Source organism: Eriocheir sinensis, chromosome 15, assembly GCF_024679095.1.
Source record: "Eriocheir sinensis breed Jianghai 21 chromosome 15, ASM2467909v1, whole genome shotgun sequence".
In the NCBI taxonomy this organism is placed as follows: Eukaryota; Metazoa; Arthropoda; class Malacostraca; order Decapoda; family Varunidae; genus Eriocheir; species Eriocheir sinensis.
The window spans coordinates 17,965,621-17,980,344 of NC_066523.1; the positions used below are offsets into that span (position 1 = coordinate 17,965,621).

Below are 14,724 nucleotides of genomic sequence, written 5' to 3' on the forward strand. Positions count from 1 at the left end.
ATTCTTTTATAAAGGAGACATATCAAATACTGTGGAACTGGACGGGGTTGCGTAAAATACAGAGGATTCGTCTTTTTGTCTTCTTGTGAATAAAACGATGCAAACTTTTTTTCCATGGCCTGTTGTTTGCCTTCTTTTGGAGTGAAAAGTCATTCAACATAAAACAAATGGTTCCATATTAATTTCTGCCGTAGCTCTATCTTTCTTTCCGTGGTCCCTTCAGCGAGCGCGGGGCGCGTTACGGCGGCAATGAGTAACATGGCGCGTCGGATGGACGGCTGGCCGCGGTGCTGAGTCGTCAGTAGGCCGCGAAAAGCCGCGGAAGAATGTAACGCGCGAGTCGCTCTCTGTCCTTCCCGAGAAGCGTGTAGTGCTTGTGACTATGTGAGGTCGTTACGGCGAAGAGACGCGCGTTCGCGGTCAATAGGTAATACTCAATTATACGTAACGAAAAAAATACTGAGTAAAACGTTTACGTGATTGTGTTCTACGAGAAAATTATCGAGAATTTTTAATATTTTTCACGGAAAAACGGTTCAGAGCAAAGTTTGTAGAAGGTTGTGGCGAAGCGAAGCATTCTTGGGAATATCACACGAGGAACGAGTGAGGAGGACCAGAAGCCTGCCCGTGACCTACCATGGTGCCCCGTGCCCTGCTGCCCTCCCCGATGCTGGCGGCTCATCAGGTAGGATCACACTCGCCTCTCCATCTGAATAAAAGTAAACATAAAATTGGAGGCAGCGGGTATGCACATTCTTTTATATCACACACTCTCTTTTCTTTATATCTAATGTCTGTCTCTTGACCATACTTTATATATCTAATAAGATTAGTCATGATGAAAACAATAAAAAAAAGAGTATACACTTAGTACCCAGTATCACGATCAAACAAGGTGGTTATGGTAAGAAAATGGAAAATAAATTAGAATGAAGTGTATAATAAACATTACATATTAACACCATAATTACATCTATTGCCATTAAATTGATCCAGCATATATCTTTTGCAAATTACCGAGTGTAGTAATTGATTTGCTGTAACTAAAAAAAAAAGATGGTTTATATTCCTATCTTAATGTGGCCAATAAATATGATGGGTTTTGCCTCCTCCCTTTAGTGTGTGGTGTGGTATGGTGCGGTGCGGTGCGGTGCGGTGCGGTGTGGTGTGGTGTGGTGTGGTGTGTGTGTGTGTGTGTGTGTAGAATGTTTTGCGCACCTGGGCAGGGGAAGTCGTGGAGGCATGTAGTTAGCACGTTCAGAGGAGCAGTCAACATGAAAATATCGGTAGAAGATAAAAAGAGAGGCAACATTGTGGCGGAGTTTAAGGGATAGAAGACTGTCAGTAAGAGGAGGAGAGTTGATGAGACGAAGAACCTTTGATTCCACTCTGTCCTAAAGGGCTGTGTTGAGTTGAGCACCCCTACACATGAGATAAATATTCCATACGAAGGCTGACAAGGCCCCTGTAGATGTATAGCATTTGGAAAGGAAAAAATAGTGGAGGCGTTACAGAACGCCTAACTTCGAAGAGGCTGATTAAGCAAAAGATGAGATATGAAGTTTCTAGCTAAGATTTTGAGTTAAGGATAGAGAACATTTATTGTGGAAGAAGAGGAAAGCTGATCGTTGTCGAAGAATAGGGGATAGTTGTTTGGAAGAGTGTGTCGAGTTGACTGGTGGAAAAATTGAGTTTTTAAGGACACCAAGTTCCTTCTTCCCCATTTAGATATGATAGCAGGGTCAGAGGAGAGGTCAAGCGTTCTGCAGCGTCCATGACAATGTTAGGCTTAGGGCTTACTTACAAATACTAAAACTGAACAATACTAAGATACCGGCATGTACTTCACTCTAATCACGATATGTTAAAGAGATAATTAAACAAAACAGAACAATGGTGCACATCAACGATACATAATTTGAGGACATAATGCCTCCATAGTTTATGAGAGATTCTCGAGGAGGTAGTGGGTATCAACGAACTATGAAAGATAAGTGAAAATAATTCTTTGGTATCTCCCTGTTTTCCTTGTTGAAGCAATAAGTTGTGGACGATTGCCTTACCTTTTGTGCTTATCCATTGATCTATTTCCTTATACCAAATAATAGGTTAAGTTAACAAAAAAAAGGTCAATATATAGATTATAGTTGCTTGATTTCCTTGGTTAGTGTAGGACATGGTGCTCTCCCCACTTCATTACTATAACAGAGCACTACGTTCACGGATAAAAGCTAATAGAGGGGGAAATAAGCGACTGAGAGCAGTGTTGCCTGTTCCAGCTTGCGGAAGAGAACTGCTTACGTCGTGGGTGAGGTGTGTGATCCTTGTGGTGCTCCTCCTCGGCCGACTGTGTCCCCGGTAACATGCGATTTCAGGGCCGTATAGCAGGATACGTTTAAACCTTCATATTCTCTCTCTCTCTCTCTCTCTCTCTCTCTCTCTCTCTCTCTCTCTCTCTCTCTCTCTCTCTCTCTCTCTCTCTTCAATTTTAATTTTAATCATTATATTTAGCATTAATAATCAAGATCCGTGCAGTGTTTGTCTAATATTTCAGTGTCAATAGCAGGATGATTGAATGTCTGCTTCACGGCCTTCACCCCCAACCTGCCTATAAACAGTTTTCCTTCAGAAGTCTTGTGCAGAAAAGATAGATGACGCTCGGGCCTCGGAGTCACGTCTCGTTTTTTTTTTTCTCTCCCTCGTGTCCAGTGCGTGGCTGTTATGTGTATCCCGTTCCCAACAAACCACCGTAAGGGAAATGTACGTCTGGTGATTTAGTATTATGTAAAAAGTCTGACTAAATTGTCTATACAATGTTTCTAAAGATTCCATCAGCTGCTTGTTTTCCTAACAAGTATATTCGTTAGCAATGAAAGTTGACATGCCGTAAAGGTAGTTAGTCTATTCGGTATTTGCTAACACCACAAGTATGGGCTGATTTAAACTACGCGCCCTGAATGCCTCCAAAAATTAATTGTTGTACCATGTAGTTATGGTCGACGTGGAACACTTTCCGAACCTGCAGGTTAACTGGCTTTAATATACAACTCTAGATACTGCTTTTTCTCAATTACGAAACTGAGAGGCTGGAATCATTTTAAGACTATAGTGAAGTACTGTACTTCTTTATCTTGCCATAAGTACAATTTCTAGCACTTACAATCGTAATTTTAAGGCTACTCTAATAGTCGAAGAGCTGTAGACGTTGCTGATGTGTCCTTTAGTGAAACTGAGGTCTTCATGAAAGAACTATACTTGACAAGATAATTTTCATATGTGATTTCATTTTCAGGAAAAAACTGAGAAACGCACGCATTACATCAAAGCGATATGTTATGATTCTGGCCTAGCGGTAAAGCTCAACACCTGAAACCATAATTATGTACTAGCTTTTCGAGCGACATCACATCACTCGAAAAAATATTTGCTTTGCAATACTATTGTACTCAGATGAATCAATACTAGTTTGACAAATAATTCAACATGAACGACTTGAGTAGTATTCGTGAACATCCTGAATAGTTAAACTTCTTTGAATACTTGAAAAAAAAGATTCTTCCGTGCCGTGAGGAGCTCAACCCATACCGCCACGCTCATGGCTGGACAACACTTCCGTAGGAGCCTGACCCGCGAACACTCCCACCTCTGTACCTTACTCTTTGGCCTCACATCATCTTTTCTGGGTGTTGGAATGACTTTCGCGGTCTTAAATTTGGCAAGTTCGTCTGTTTTTCTTTACTGTTCAATTACGTAAAAATGTAACAATGAAAATATTTTAAATACTATATTATTAACCTTTCTACAAGTATTGAACAGTATCTATACTATTTTACACACACACACACACACACACACACACACACACACACACACACACACCATGTAACGGTCCGTTTATTTTTTATTTCGCCATGTGTTTTACACTTTCTAGCTGACATTCGAGTCGCCTGAAAGGAAAATTGCATCACATCTGAATTTGATTTCGTTTAATGATATCAAATGAAAAAGTATAAGTATTCTGTCTTTCTCATTTGTCCCCCCCCCCCCCCCCAACCGCCCCCCATCCCTTCCGAGCTAATAACGTTTGCATGAGCACGGAGGTCAGTAACTTCACTGAGAATCAACAGTTTATTCTCCACAAGACTTACTATAAAAAACTCTGTTCACTGAAAGCGTGCATCTGGCTCCTAGCGGGGTTTTGTAACGACGCACGTGATAGGCTGTTTGATCATAATCCTCGCTCACGGGCGCTGCTCGTGATTGGCTGTCCAGTTGTGTGCTGTCACGGGCCTCTCTGGTGTTGTTTCTATATTATTTTCCGTGGCTCACCTATTGTACAAGACACGCTATTTTGGTAGAAAGAAAAGCATTCTTAACACGATGGCGTACACAGATTATAGATAAAACCGTGATATAAGCGAAACACCGAACATCTCGCATTCCATGGCAGTGATTCGCGCCGCGCACGAGACTCGCCGCTACTCATGCTACGGAGGACTGAATACATTGTTCTTTCAATTATACTCGCCATAATTTCTTTATTTTTTTGTATTACAGATTTGTGAGAAACGTATTTTTGTTCTACAATCATTACCGAGTCTTTTTCTTTCTACCAAAATAGGGTAGGTGAGCTACGGGAAATAATATAGAAACATAACACCAGAGAGGCCCGTGACTGAGCACACAACTGGACAGCCAATCACGAGCAGCGCCCGTGAGCGAGGATTATGATCAGACAGCCTATCACGTGCGTCGTTACAAAACCCCGCTATGAGCCAGATACACGCTTCGAGTGAATAAACTTTTTATATATTTTTTTACAGTAAGTCGTCCCTTTAAGCAGCCAGACCATGTTCCTCACTCCCCGCCCCTCGCCCCTCCTTCCCATCTGCTTCCCTGCTCTCGTTACACAGATACCCGATTATTTTTCTTCTCTCTCCCTTTCACCTTACCATCCCTCTTTTCCTCAGCCTTACCTATCAGTTTCCTCTCTCCTTTCCCACCCCTTACTCAACACCGTATTTTCTCCTTTCCTTCCCTTTACTCACCACTGTTTTGTTCACTTTCCTTCACCTTATTCATCACTTTCCTCTCCTTTCCTTTACCTAACTCACCACTTCTCTCTCTTTTCCCTCCACTTTATCCATCCCTTTTATTTTCGTATGTTACTTATCCCTTCTCTCTCCTTTTCTTCACCTTCCCTTTCCCTTCGACTTCCTTCACCTTACCCTTTTCTCTTAACTGCTTCTTACCTTACTCCCCCTGTTTAATTCCTTTGTTTCAGTTTGCCCGCCCCCACAAAACGTTTCCCAGTGTTTGGTGTAGGTGAAGGCAGCCGCGATCATAAAGAGGATCAGAATTTTATATGTAATTCCCTCATTCCCATGCACGGCGTTTATTCATGGCGTTTACACTCTAGCTGGTTTCTCATTTGAATTTTAAACGCTGATGCAGAACTAATGTCTGTTTGTCTATCCGTCTGTCCGTCAATCTGTCTGTTTCCCTGTCCGTGTAAAAACTTTTCCCCACTATACGGGGAGCCAGTCCAGGTAATCTAGATCGAGTGGCCAAACTGGTATGACGGGGACTCGACGCACGAAATAACACGGGGCAGCTTCCATATATTTCTGAGATAAACTATCGAGCGCGTCAGTCAGCGAAGTGTGACAGGGCTGGGGGAGGTGAGTGAAATATAGGATGTCTACCTCACCGTGGAGTACGTGGGCGAGGGTGAGTGTTACGGGACGCAGCGGTGTGGGTAGCGCGGTGGAGGGGCCAGCAGGTTATTAGGCAACTCTTTCCCCTCCTCGGTGAAGAGCCCTCAAGAAACTGCCGTTCCTCGAAGCGTAAAATTAAATTCCCCCTTTCTTTCCTTCTCCGCGAGAGGCCTTCGCTGGTAGGGCTAGTAAGCTGCCAAAGTATTTAGGTTGCAATCCCGAGGAATTTGCATTGATTAAATTGTTAATTAGTAAACTTAGCTTAATTTCTGAGTATATAATCAAGACATAATGGAATTTATAATATTGCACTTTTACACATGGAACGCAGTGATGGAAATTTGAATGACTGAACTGGCGACTGTACAGCTGCTGTATTAACAAGAAATGCCGTTATGAGTGAAAGATTCGTTACCCGAAAGTATTTTAGATGTATTCATTTTACTATACGGATAAGCAACGAAGGATTTAGTGTCTGAGAACAAAGTTTTTTGATGAAAGAAATGTTCAAGGTTCATGTACATTCACAGATGACAAATGATAGACATGGTAAAGGAAACAAAACACTGAAAACGGCATCCGTACACCCATGAAAGTTGATCAAAGAAGGCTGATGCTTGGCTCGCTGCCCAGAGTAAACAAACTTACTCGGTTACAAACATCGAACAATGCGGAAGCAACATGCAAGTCAAGTAGAGGTTAAAAAGAATGTTTGATGCAGCAGACTAGCAACCGCGCGGGACGTGAGGGCCTGCAGCAAGGCTCTGGGAGGTGGTGTAGTGTGCCCTCAGGCGCATCCAGACGGCAAAGAGAGGAAATCGTAATACAAATACAAATAGATGGAGTCCAATTTTCTTAACCTTTTATTTTTCGTTCAAAATTGTTCAATCACTGATCCAAAATTACTTAATGAATGAATTTCTCTGAGCATTCATCTCATAAGACCTGCTGATAGAAAAGTTTTTTAAAGAATCGATATATAATTTAAGAAAACTTTTGAAAACTATTCTGAGATGCTGGAGTGAAAAATAATCAGGGTAAGCCAGAAAAACCCGTGATCAAAGATAAGGAACAGCACCCCTAATGACGGCCCAGGCGGACAAAGTTCTCTTTAGTGGCACGGCAATGAGAAGCCCACAAAGCCTCCCTGCCTCTTCGGGGGAGAAGCCACAAGAAAGGCGGCGATGAATGGGAAACACGCAGCTGCTTTCCTAATAATCAGGAGGAGGATTCAAACCGGCCCGGCAGCACGAGGGTGAGGGGACGCCGAATCTCTATCCCTGTTTCATCCCATTTCCTTTTTCATTTCCAGAGACAGGTGATTGAAAACGAGCCCTGCAGACGGTGAGGAGAAACAGGTCGATGGTGGATGGATGTGAATATGTCGATGTGGATGTGTGTGATTAGTCAGGTCGGTCGGTTGATTGATACATGGAGACAGTCAGGATAGATGGATAGACAGGCGGGTACAGGCACATACAATTTTCTAAAGCGCTGAGAGCCACTACCATGAGCCTGGATAGAAAGATGGATGGACAGGCAGGTACAGGCACAGATAATTTTCTGAAGCGCTGAGAGCCACTACCTTGAGCCTGGATAGAAAGATGGATATAAGGACATGTATGAACAGACAGATTGATCGATCGTTACATATGCATACATATATACAGTATATATTACAGATAAACACAGGAGGACTGGTAGGGACAGAAAACACCTCTTCGTGTTCGCTCTTGTGTAAGTTCTGAAGGTCTTCTTTTTACTTTCTTTTTTAACTGTTCCTCAGAATACGTACTGTTTTTCTTTTTCTAAGATTAGCACACCTGTATAGTATTTAACGCGAGAAATTGTATCGGTAAGAGCAATACCTTTTACGCACGTAGACTTTTGACATACAACTGGCAGTTCGTTTTTATGTTTAAGTGCCATATGTATTATTTTTTATCACTTTAATTCTATCTTTAATTCAAGCTTAGTCTCATGATATCAGATCACGTCCGATATTTTGTACAATATTCTTCTCATTCGACTCACTTACCCTCTCGGCAGCAAGCCTCGCTACAACGTCCGGAGTGTTTTCTGCAGCCTCCATGATTAGTAATGTAGCAGCCAATAACCCCCGAGTTGTAAGTTTTAGCCAAAGCCCCACGCTCGGCAGGGAGGCAGTGAAGTGGGGGGCGGGGAGGGGGGCCACAGATCGTTAGTAAGTCGGGGTCAGAATAAGGCCTGAGAAGGGAATGAGGTGGGAGGGTCTTATGGATCTGGGGCGCCGAGGTAAGCTCAGGAGAGTTAGGTCGAGGGATTTCCTCGAGATGAAGGCAGAGTTGCGCAAGTAGGATTCCTGCCTATTCTTTTTAATGAGTTGAGATAATTTTTCGAGAACCATTGCTTGTTTAGACTTCTTATCCTGAATCAGTTTTGAAGCTTCAAAATTATATTTGCACCTCTGTCTTATTTTAGATTTTCTTTCTTTTCCATCTTCCTGTGATCAGTTCCTTAAATTTATGAATAATGTTTAGATCAGGGACGGGTAACCTCCGACCAGCTGGGCATATGCGGCCCATGAAGGCATAGTGTTCGGCTCGCCACCCTGCTAGGCATTAAGGGGAGGCACAACAACTGGATGAAAAAAAGAAAAAAAAAAAAAAAAAATTCAAAATTTTTTTTTGATTTTTTGCAATGTGCAAAGCACACCATTTTCTGATATTATAGTAGTAGGAACATTATTGACATTTGTTTTGGTCGTGACGTCATCACGTCACAAAAAAAAAATTAAAAATTCAAATTTTAACCTAGATCACTTACCAAATGTATGGGTATAGTATAAATACATATTAATATACTTTTTTTTTTTTTTTTTTTTTTTTTTTCGTTCGAATTCAACCGATTTCGCAATTTCATTCATGAAATGAAATTTTTTTTTTTTTTTTTTATATATACGTATCCAGAAACTTTTTTTTTTTTTTTTAAAACCCTGTCTTGGAAATGTAGACATACCCATAGTTTTTAGATCCATCAAGTTTTTTTTTTTTGTGCTCTCTGAATAAATAATTTTTGTTTTTTTTTATGATAGTAAAGTAAGTTTTTATGATGACATTATGTGTATTAATTATCGAGGATGATTTCTTTTTTTTAAACCGTTGCCGGTCGGTGTGTTTTTTATTGACTATTTTCTTTCTCATTCTTTTTTTTTTTCTATCTAGATATGCGAAATACTAAAAAATGATTTTTTGACCTAATTTTATCATCTCAGCTGTTGTGCCTCCCCTAACATTGCAATCTGGCCTGCAAAACGCCAGAAGAAATACTGGCAAATGCTGTTTGGCAACCCTGCGGTCCTCGTCTCACTCAATGATAGTTGTCAGGTCTGTCTTTTTAAAGACAATCGTCCTTTTTGAGATCTGGTTGTCCAACTTCATGTAAACACACACAAAAATTGACAGGCTAAAACTGTTTGTCGTGGTGCCATGCTGTCCTGTGTGTGCGACCTGCAGCAGGAGATCGTCACTTTCCTCCACCAGAAGAATCTCCCCCACGCTGATCAATGACCCGCAATGGCTCGTTCGCCTGGCCCTGCTCACAGACATCAATGCGGATCTGAACGTCTTTAATGTGAAGCTGCAAGTCAAAGACGTACTCGTGACAGACATGCCCGCACACATCAACGCCTTCAAAGTTAAGATGCGCTCAGTTGTCTGATGTTAAGTTTGCGTATTTTCCTCGCCTTGCTTCTTGTGCCCCTGGCGATGTGGACCTGAACACTTGCGGTAGTGTCGTCGCTTCTCTGAGGGAGGAATTTGTCTTCCATTTCGCAGGGGTCCGGGCTTCAAGGGGTTCACTACCCCCCTATGACTTCTCTGTGGACGATGTCCCTGCCCCACGGCAGATGGAGTTTGTGAAGCTACAGTGCAACGGTGAATTTAGGGAGAGGTTCTGTACCTCTTCTCAACTGTCCATCATCCAAGACCTTGTCCTACCTTCTAGTAATTTCCCGAAATACATTGCGCATGTTCATCGCATCGTGGCCATGTTTGGAAGCATCTACTATTGCGAAAAACTCTTCTCCTAAATGAAGAATACGAAGTCATGACTTCACTCCCTCTGACCTCCACCTCAATGACGTAATTCTTTCGTCTACCTCATTTATCGAGCCGGACATTGAAACACTTCTTCACGTCAAGCAGCAACAATCGTCTCATTGTTCTCTGTTTTTATTTTTTTCACTTTTCACCGTATAATTTAGGGTTCTCGTTTCTCACTCCGGCTCGCGGCCTGCTCCATAAAATCTCAACTGGCCCTCGCTTCGAATAGGTTGACCACCCTAATTTATACCTAAGGTTGTCTCCTTTACCTTCGCAAAAAAGTCCCTCTGCTCACCCATCTTGAGGTGACAGTCACCAGGGGCTACCGTCTGACATAGGGCGGTGCGCCTGAATTTTGTTCCCTTGCCTGAAGAATGGACTGACTTGGCATCAACTTTCCTCCCGAGTGTGTCCGAGGCTGTGACATTCCCCCTCTCTCTCTCTCTCTCTCTCTCTCTCTCTCTCTCTCTCTCTCTCTCTCTCTCTCTCTCTCTCTCTCTCTCTCTCTCTCTCTCTCTCTCTCTCTCTCTCTCTCTCTCTCTCTCTCTCTCTCTCTCTCTCTCTCTCTCTCTCTCTGATATCAAGCTTCATATTTCATTGATGTATTCTCGAGTTTCCATGCCATTCGTTAATCATCAACAGTTTAAACCTTCTGAATAAATTAGCAACAGCAAGCCAATTAAATCTAAGTTTTCTTTGGTATCAAACTCTGTGTGTGTGTGTGTGTGTGTGTGTGTGTGTGTGTGTGTGTGTGTGTGTGTGTGTGTGTGTGTGGCGTCCGTGCGCGCGGCCGCTAGCGCATGTACATCTATCTATCTATCTAACTATACGTCTATATATCTATCTATCTATTTATGTCTTTATCTGTATCTATTCATATATCTATTTATATCTACGATATCTCTATCTATCTATCCGTCTATCTATTTATCTATCTAACTGTATATTGTCTTTACATTATCTTGCTCCGCAGAGATCAAAACGGTGAAATTTTGCCTTGCAAGATTTTCGTCAAACGTTAATTAGAGGAATGATAGAATGAAAAATCAATACATCGGTTGCGGCAACAGACAGTAAACCAATTATTTGTACAGTTGACTAAAGAAAATGTCAGAACCACAGCTACCTGTTGTAGGCGGCGACAGCATCTCCAGAGAGGGTCATCAAATAATATTTTGTACCAACAAAATCGCTAAATGACGATTATCTTTTTTTGGTGCTCCTGGGCTGGGAACGAGGCCAAGAGAGCAGCAGGGGTTGAAGGCCTGGGGCCAGTGAGGGACTGAGCGTAATTTGACCATATGACACGAGAAAGGGTTATAGATTTTAGTGAAAAGAACCCATGAACACCTTTTACTTATAACTTATTTTGGTAAATCCCTCATAGAGAAAACCTGTTCTTAAAAAAAATGAATCCCACCACTGGGTATGACCTTTCTTTCTCAGAATTTACAGCTCAACATTCCAATACAGAATTCCTTGGTGGTAACAATAAATTCAGTGTTGAAAGTATGATGGCGCCTCCGTCATGCAACACGGCGAGGCCACGCCCCGAGACTACCACGGGACGGGAGGGAGGGAGGAGGGGCGTGGTTGGCTACTAAGATGACGCACATTGAACTCTTGATATAGATTTCGATCCTTAAAATAAAAAGCGCAACATTTTCCAGTCGTTAAACATATTTTGTCAGTATACATTGCGTCAGAGTATATTTTGTAAACTTTGAAAACGGGGGTTATATTTACAACCCATTAAAAAAAGAAAAAGTGGTGACCCTTTCCAAGCATTTCCTTTGGTAAAGTCTGTAACATCCGTGATCTTTGCTGTCATTCCTTCTCCTCCGAACAGTCTTGCCTTTACTAAGCCACTTCTTACCTACGCTCAGGCAACCAAAGCTACTGACAACAAAGCCCCACTCAACTGCATATATTTTCGTTTCATCTATTTTTTCTTTTTATATTTCTTCTATATTGATGGACGTATTTCTTTCACAGCCCGCGTCGGAGGAGCTACCCGCAGACTAGTCCTGAGCGGCATGGCGGCGCAGGAACGTGGACCGGTGACCAGACTGAGCCATGGATGCCTTGTTCGTCTGGGACTGAGGCCCGACGGCTCCCTGTGTGCTCCAGATGACGCAAAAAAAGCTGCACAGGGCACCCCTCCAGGCCATCGGTGTGTGTGTGGAGAAAAACGGTCATCCGATCGTACGGGTTTCACGCAAGCGTTCAAAGTGTGGGTAAAGACACATATCAAACGCCTCAGTGACACGATGGCAACGTCATCTGGTGGAGGCTCAAGCAGCGGCAGGGACCCTATTGAGTGCCGCCTCCACCGGCAAAGTGACCCCTGCCAGGAGTGTAGTGTAATGTCCGGCGCGGGCTCCGTTACTACATCATCATCCACGCATACTTATAGTTTTGGCAATTGTTACGACACGGCGAAACGTGTCACGAGCGCAACAACGAACCAGCGATGTTCAAATACTCGTTATACCGCAAGAGACTCAACCTTAAACGCTCAGCGACGACCCGGCCGCCAAAACAGGTCGTTTGGGCAGCACCTGGTCCTCCGAGCAGGTAGCGGAGGGAGCAGCTTTGAGAGACGAGCCATGCTGGTGGTGGTGGCCATGATGGTGGGCTCCTGCCATGCCTACCCCACTCTGCCTCCACTCTCCTCCTCCCCCACCAGGGCGCCACACACAGCTCAAGAACCACCAAGGAAAGGTAAGAAAATTACTCGAATATTTGCAGTTAAACGACCTAACATTATCGTGATGGTAAGCATTTCTTTATTTAGAAAACAAATCAGTATTTTCTAATATGAGCGACTGTAAAATGTCAGAAAATTTTCATTAAGCGGCACTATGTTTTCTTCCCTCCAATTGAGGCGCGCGGCACGCCATCAACAATGCAAATACTGGGCCGCTCGGAGCACGGAATGGTCGACCCGGCGAATGTTTCCTTACCATTACCCGGAAGGACTCACATTACGTCACTTTTCCCTCAAGGATGTTTAATTCTTTATAACCTAAGTTCTCTGTCTCGTCTGTCTGTCTGTTAACATGCTCCTCCTCAAGTGTCTCTCTTTGCACGATGTTTGCAGCTACCGCGACCGACTGTTGGAAACTCGTGCCACAAATGTTCATTTCAGGAACACCTTGAGGAATGAGGACAAAGGTGTGTCGCCTCCCACACCTATAAAAAGTGTTTCTGGTATCTTTTTTTTATTTTTCTGGCCCTTCTGTCTGTGTTGTTTCCGCTTCTGGGCTGATAATACAACTCTTTTATAAGATAGGAGTAATTCGATTGGTGCCATACTAAACACTTGTGTGATGTAAGTTAATTTCTCGGTCGACGCGTCTCAAGATCTTAAAGCAAGCCTCGAGGAGGATGGCCAAGAGACGGTCGTAACGTGGGTCACCTTTCAAGTCCATCGCACTGAAAACGACCTTAACGACGCTGTAAATCTACCGGAGAGTGGCGCAGAGGCCCTTTGGCGGCGACTCATAACGGGAGAAGCAGAAGACGGAGACTGGCCAGTACACGCAAGTCTTCGTGTGCAGTCTCCGTTCCATAAATCAATCTACTTTTTTTTTTAGTGTCTCTGTTTTTATCTCTGCCACTCCTCCACGTATTTAAGGCTTGTCGTTTACACACACTTCGTATGTACTCTGTGTTCCACAAAATCCTATTATTGTGCTTTTTTTCTGTTTCCTTCCCATCCACTCCTCTCCACACATTTCACGCCTGTCATTCTCATACATTTCCCTCCCCCATAAAACTTGTTTCCATCCGTTTTACTCTTCATGCATTCTGGGCTTGCTATTCCTACACATTTTCCTCAATAAATTTCGGCTCCCTTTCTCATAAATACAGTTTGACCTTTGGATATAATGCCATTCGCTTATCGGAGCAAACACTCTCTTAAATCTCCCATCCCTGTCTTTGTTTCGACAGTAACCTTTAATCGGACCTTTCCTCTTCACTTCTGCCTCCACCTTTCCGATAACACGAACACTTTCATTTCTTATCGTCGTGGTATTCTGCCTCGCCGTGAGAGACAAACGATCGGAAGTTGCTCAAAACAGATTAGATTTTGTAACCGCAGGATGACTGAGGGTGAAGTACGGCACCAATACATCAAATTGAATAATCATCGGCCATTTATATAGAGATGCCAAAGATTTATGGGTAGGGGTCAGTTTCCTACGTCTAGTTTTCCTTTATGTGTGGAACTTCTGAGGAATTCCGAAGTCTGTTGAACCAGTCTCCATTAACACTGCAGGTCATGTTCACTTTAAGCCGCCAGGTCAGCTCACGATTCTTTAATAATTGTTCCACTGGAGTCAAAAAGAGGAGAATAATGTTAATCTGAAAGGGTGATCAAGTGGTGGACGAAAATGAACAGCAGATAAGTGGATCATGTTGTAGTAGATGAATACGGAAAGAAGTGTATAGCAGTGGAATATACTTATATAAATAGCATAAAATAAAGAAGGAAGAAAAGGAAGAGATAGAGAAAGGAGGACAAAGATGTGAATTTAAGAAATAAAATTGGAGGTGGAACATGCAACTAGAAATGACTAAACGGAGTCCCTTGGTTTGCTCAGGAAGTAAAGAAAAAGGAGAAGTATTAAAAGGAAAAGAAGGTAAAATTGAGGTGGAATGTGCATGCTGGTGAGGGTAATACAAGGAAAAAAATGGAAGTGAAACATGCAACTAGGAATGGCTAAAGCTTATCTCTTGATTTGCTCAGGAAAAAAAGGAGGAAGATAATTAAAAGGAAATGAATGTAAAACTGAGGTGGAATGTGCATGTTGGTGAGGGCAACAGGGAGTCTTGGCTGGCTCTGAGGTTACGTGCAGGGCGGGCGGTGCAGTGCGGGTGTCGTCAGCCAGACTGAGAGGCGGCCTGTCGTGTGCATG

The 14,724-nt window shown here is 42.9% G+C and overlaps 1 protein-coding gene and 1 long non-coding RNA gene across 3 annotated transcripts in view; one reads left to right on the forward strand and one right to left on the reverse strand.

Moving 5' to 3' along the window:
* The first annotated feature begins 549 nt into the window (after positions 1–549).
* Positions 550–14,724, forward strand: part of LOC126998994 (uncharacterized) — a 78,621-nt gene continuing 64,446 nt past the window's right edge. For both annotated transcript variants that reach the window (XM_050861304.1, XM_050861303.1), the window contains exons 1-2: positions 550–685; positions 11,795–12,523. In XM_050861304.1, coding sequence (XP_050717261.1) covers positions 11,836–12,523 — 688 coding nt within the window. In that variant the 5' untranslated portion in view covers positions 550–685; positions 11,795–11,835. The remainder of the gene's footprint in view (positions 686–11,794; positions 12,524–14,724) is intronic.
* LOC126998995 (uncharacterized) overlaps positions 574–14,724 on the reverse strand; it is a 66,176-nt gene continuing 52,025 nt past the window's right edge. The window contains exon 4 of the long non-coding RNA XR_007753091.1: positions 574–709. This is a non-coding gene — a long non-coding RNA (uncharacterized LOC126998995). The remainder of the gene's footprint in view (positions 710–14,724) is intronic.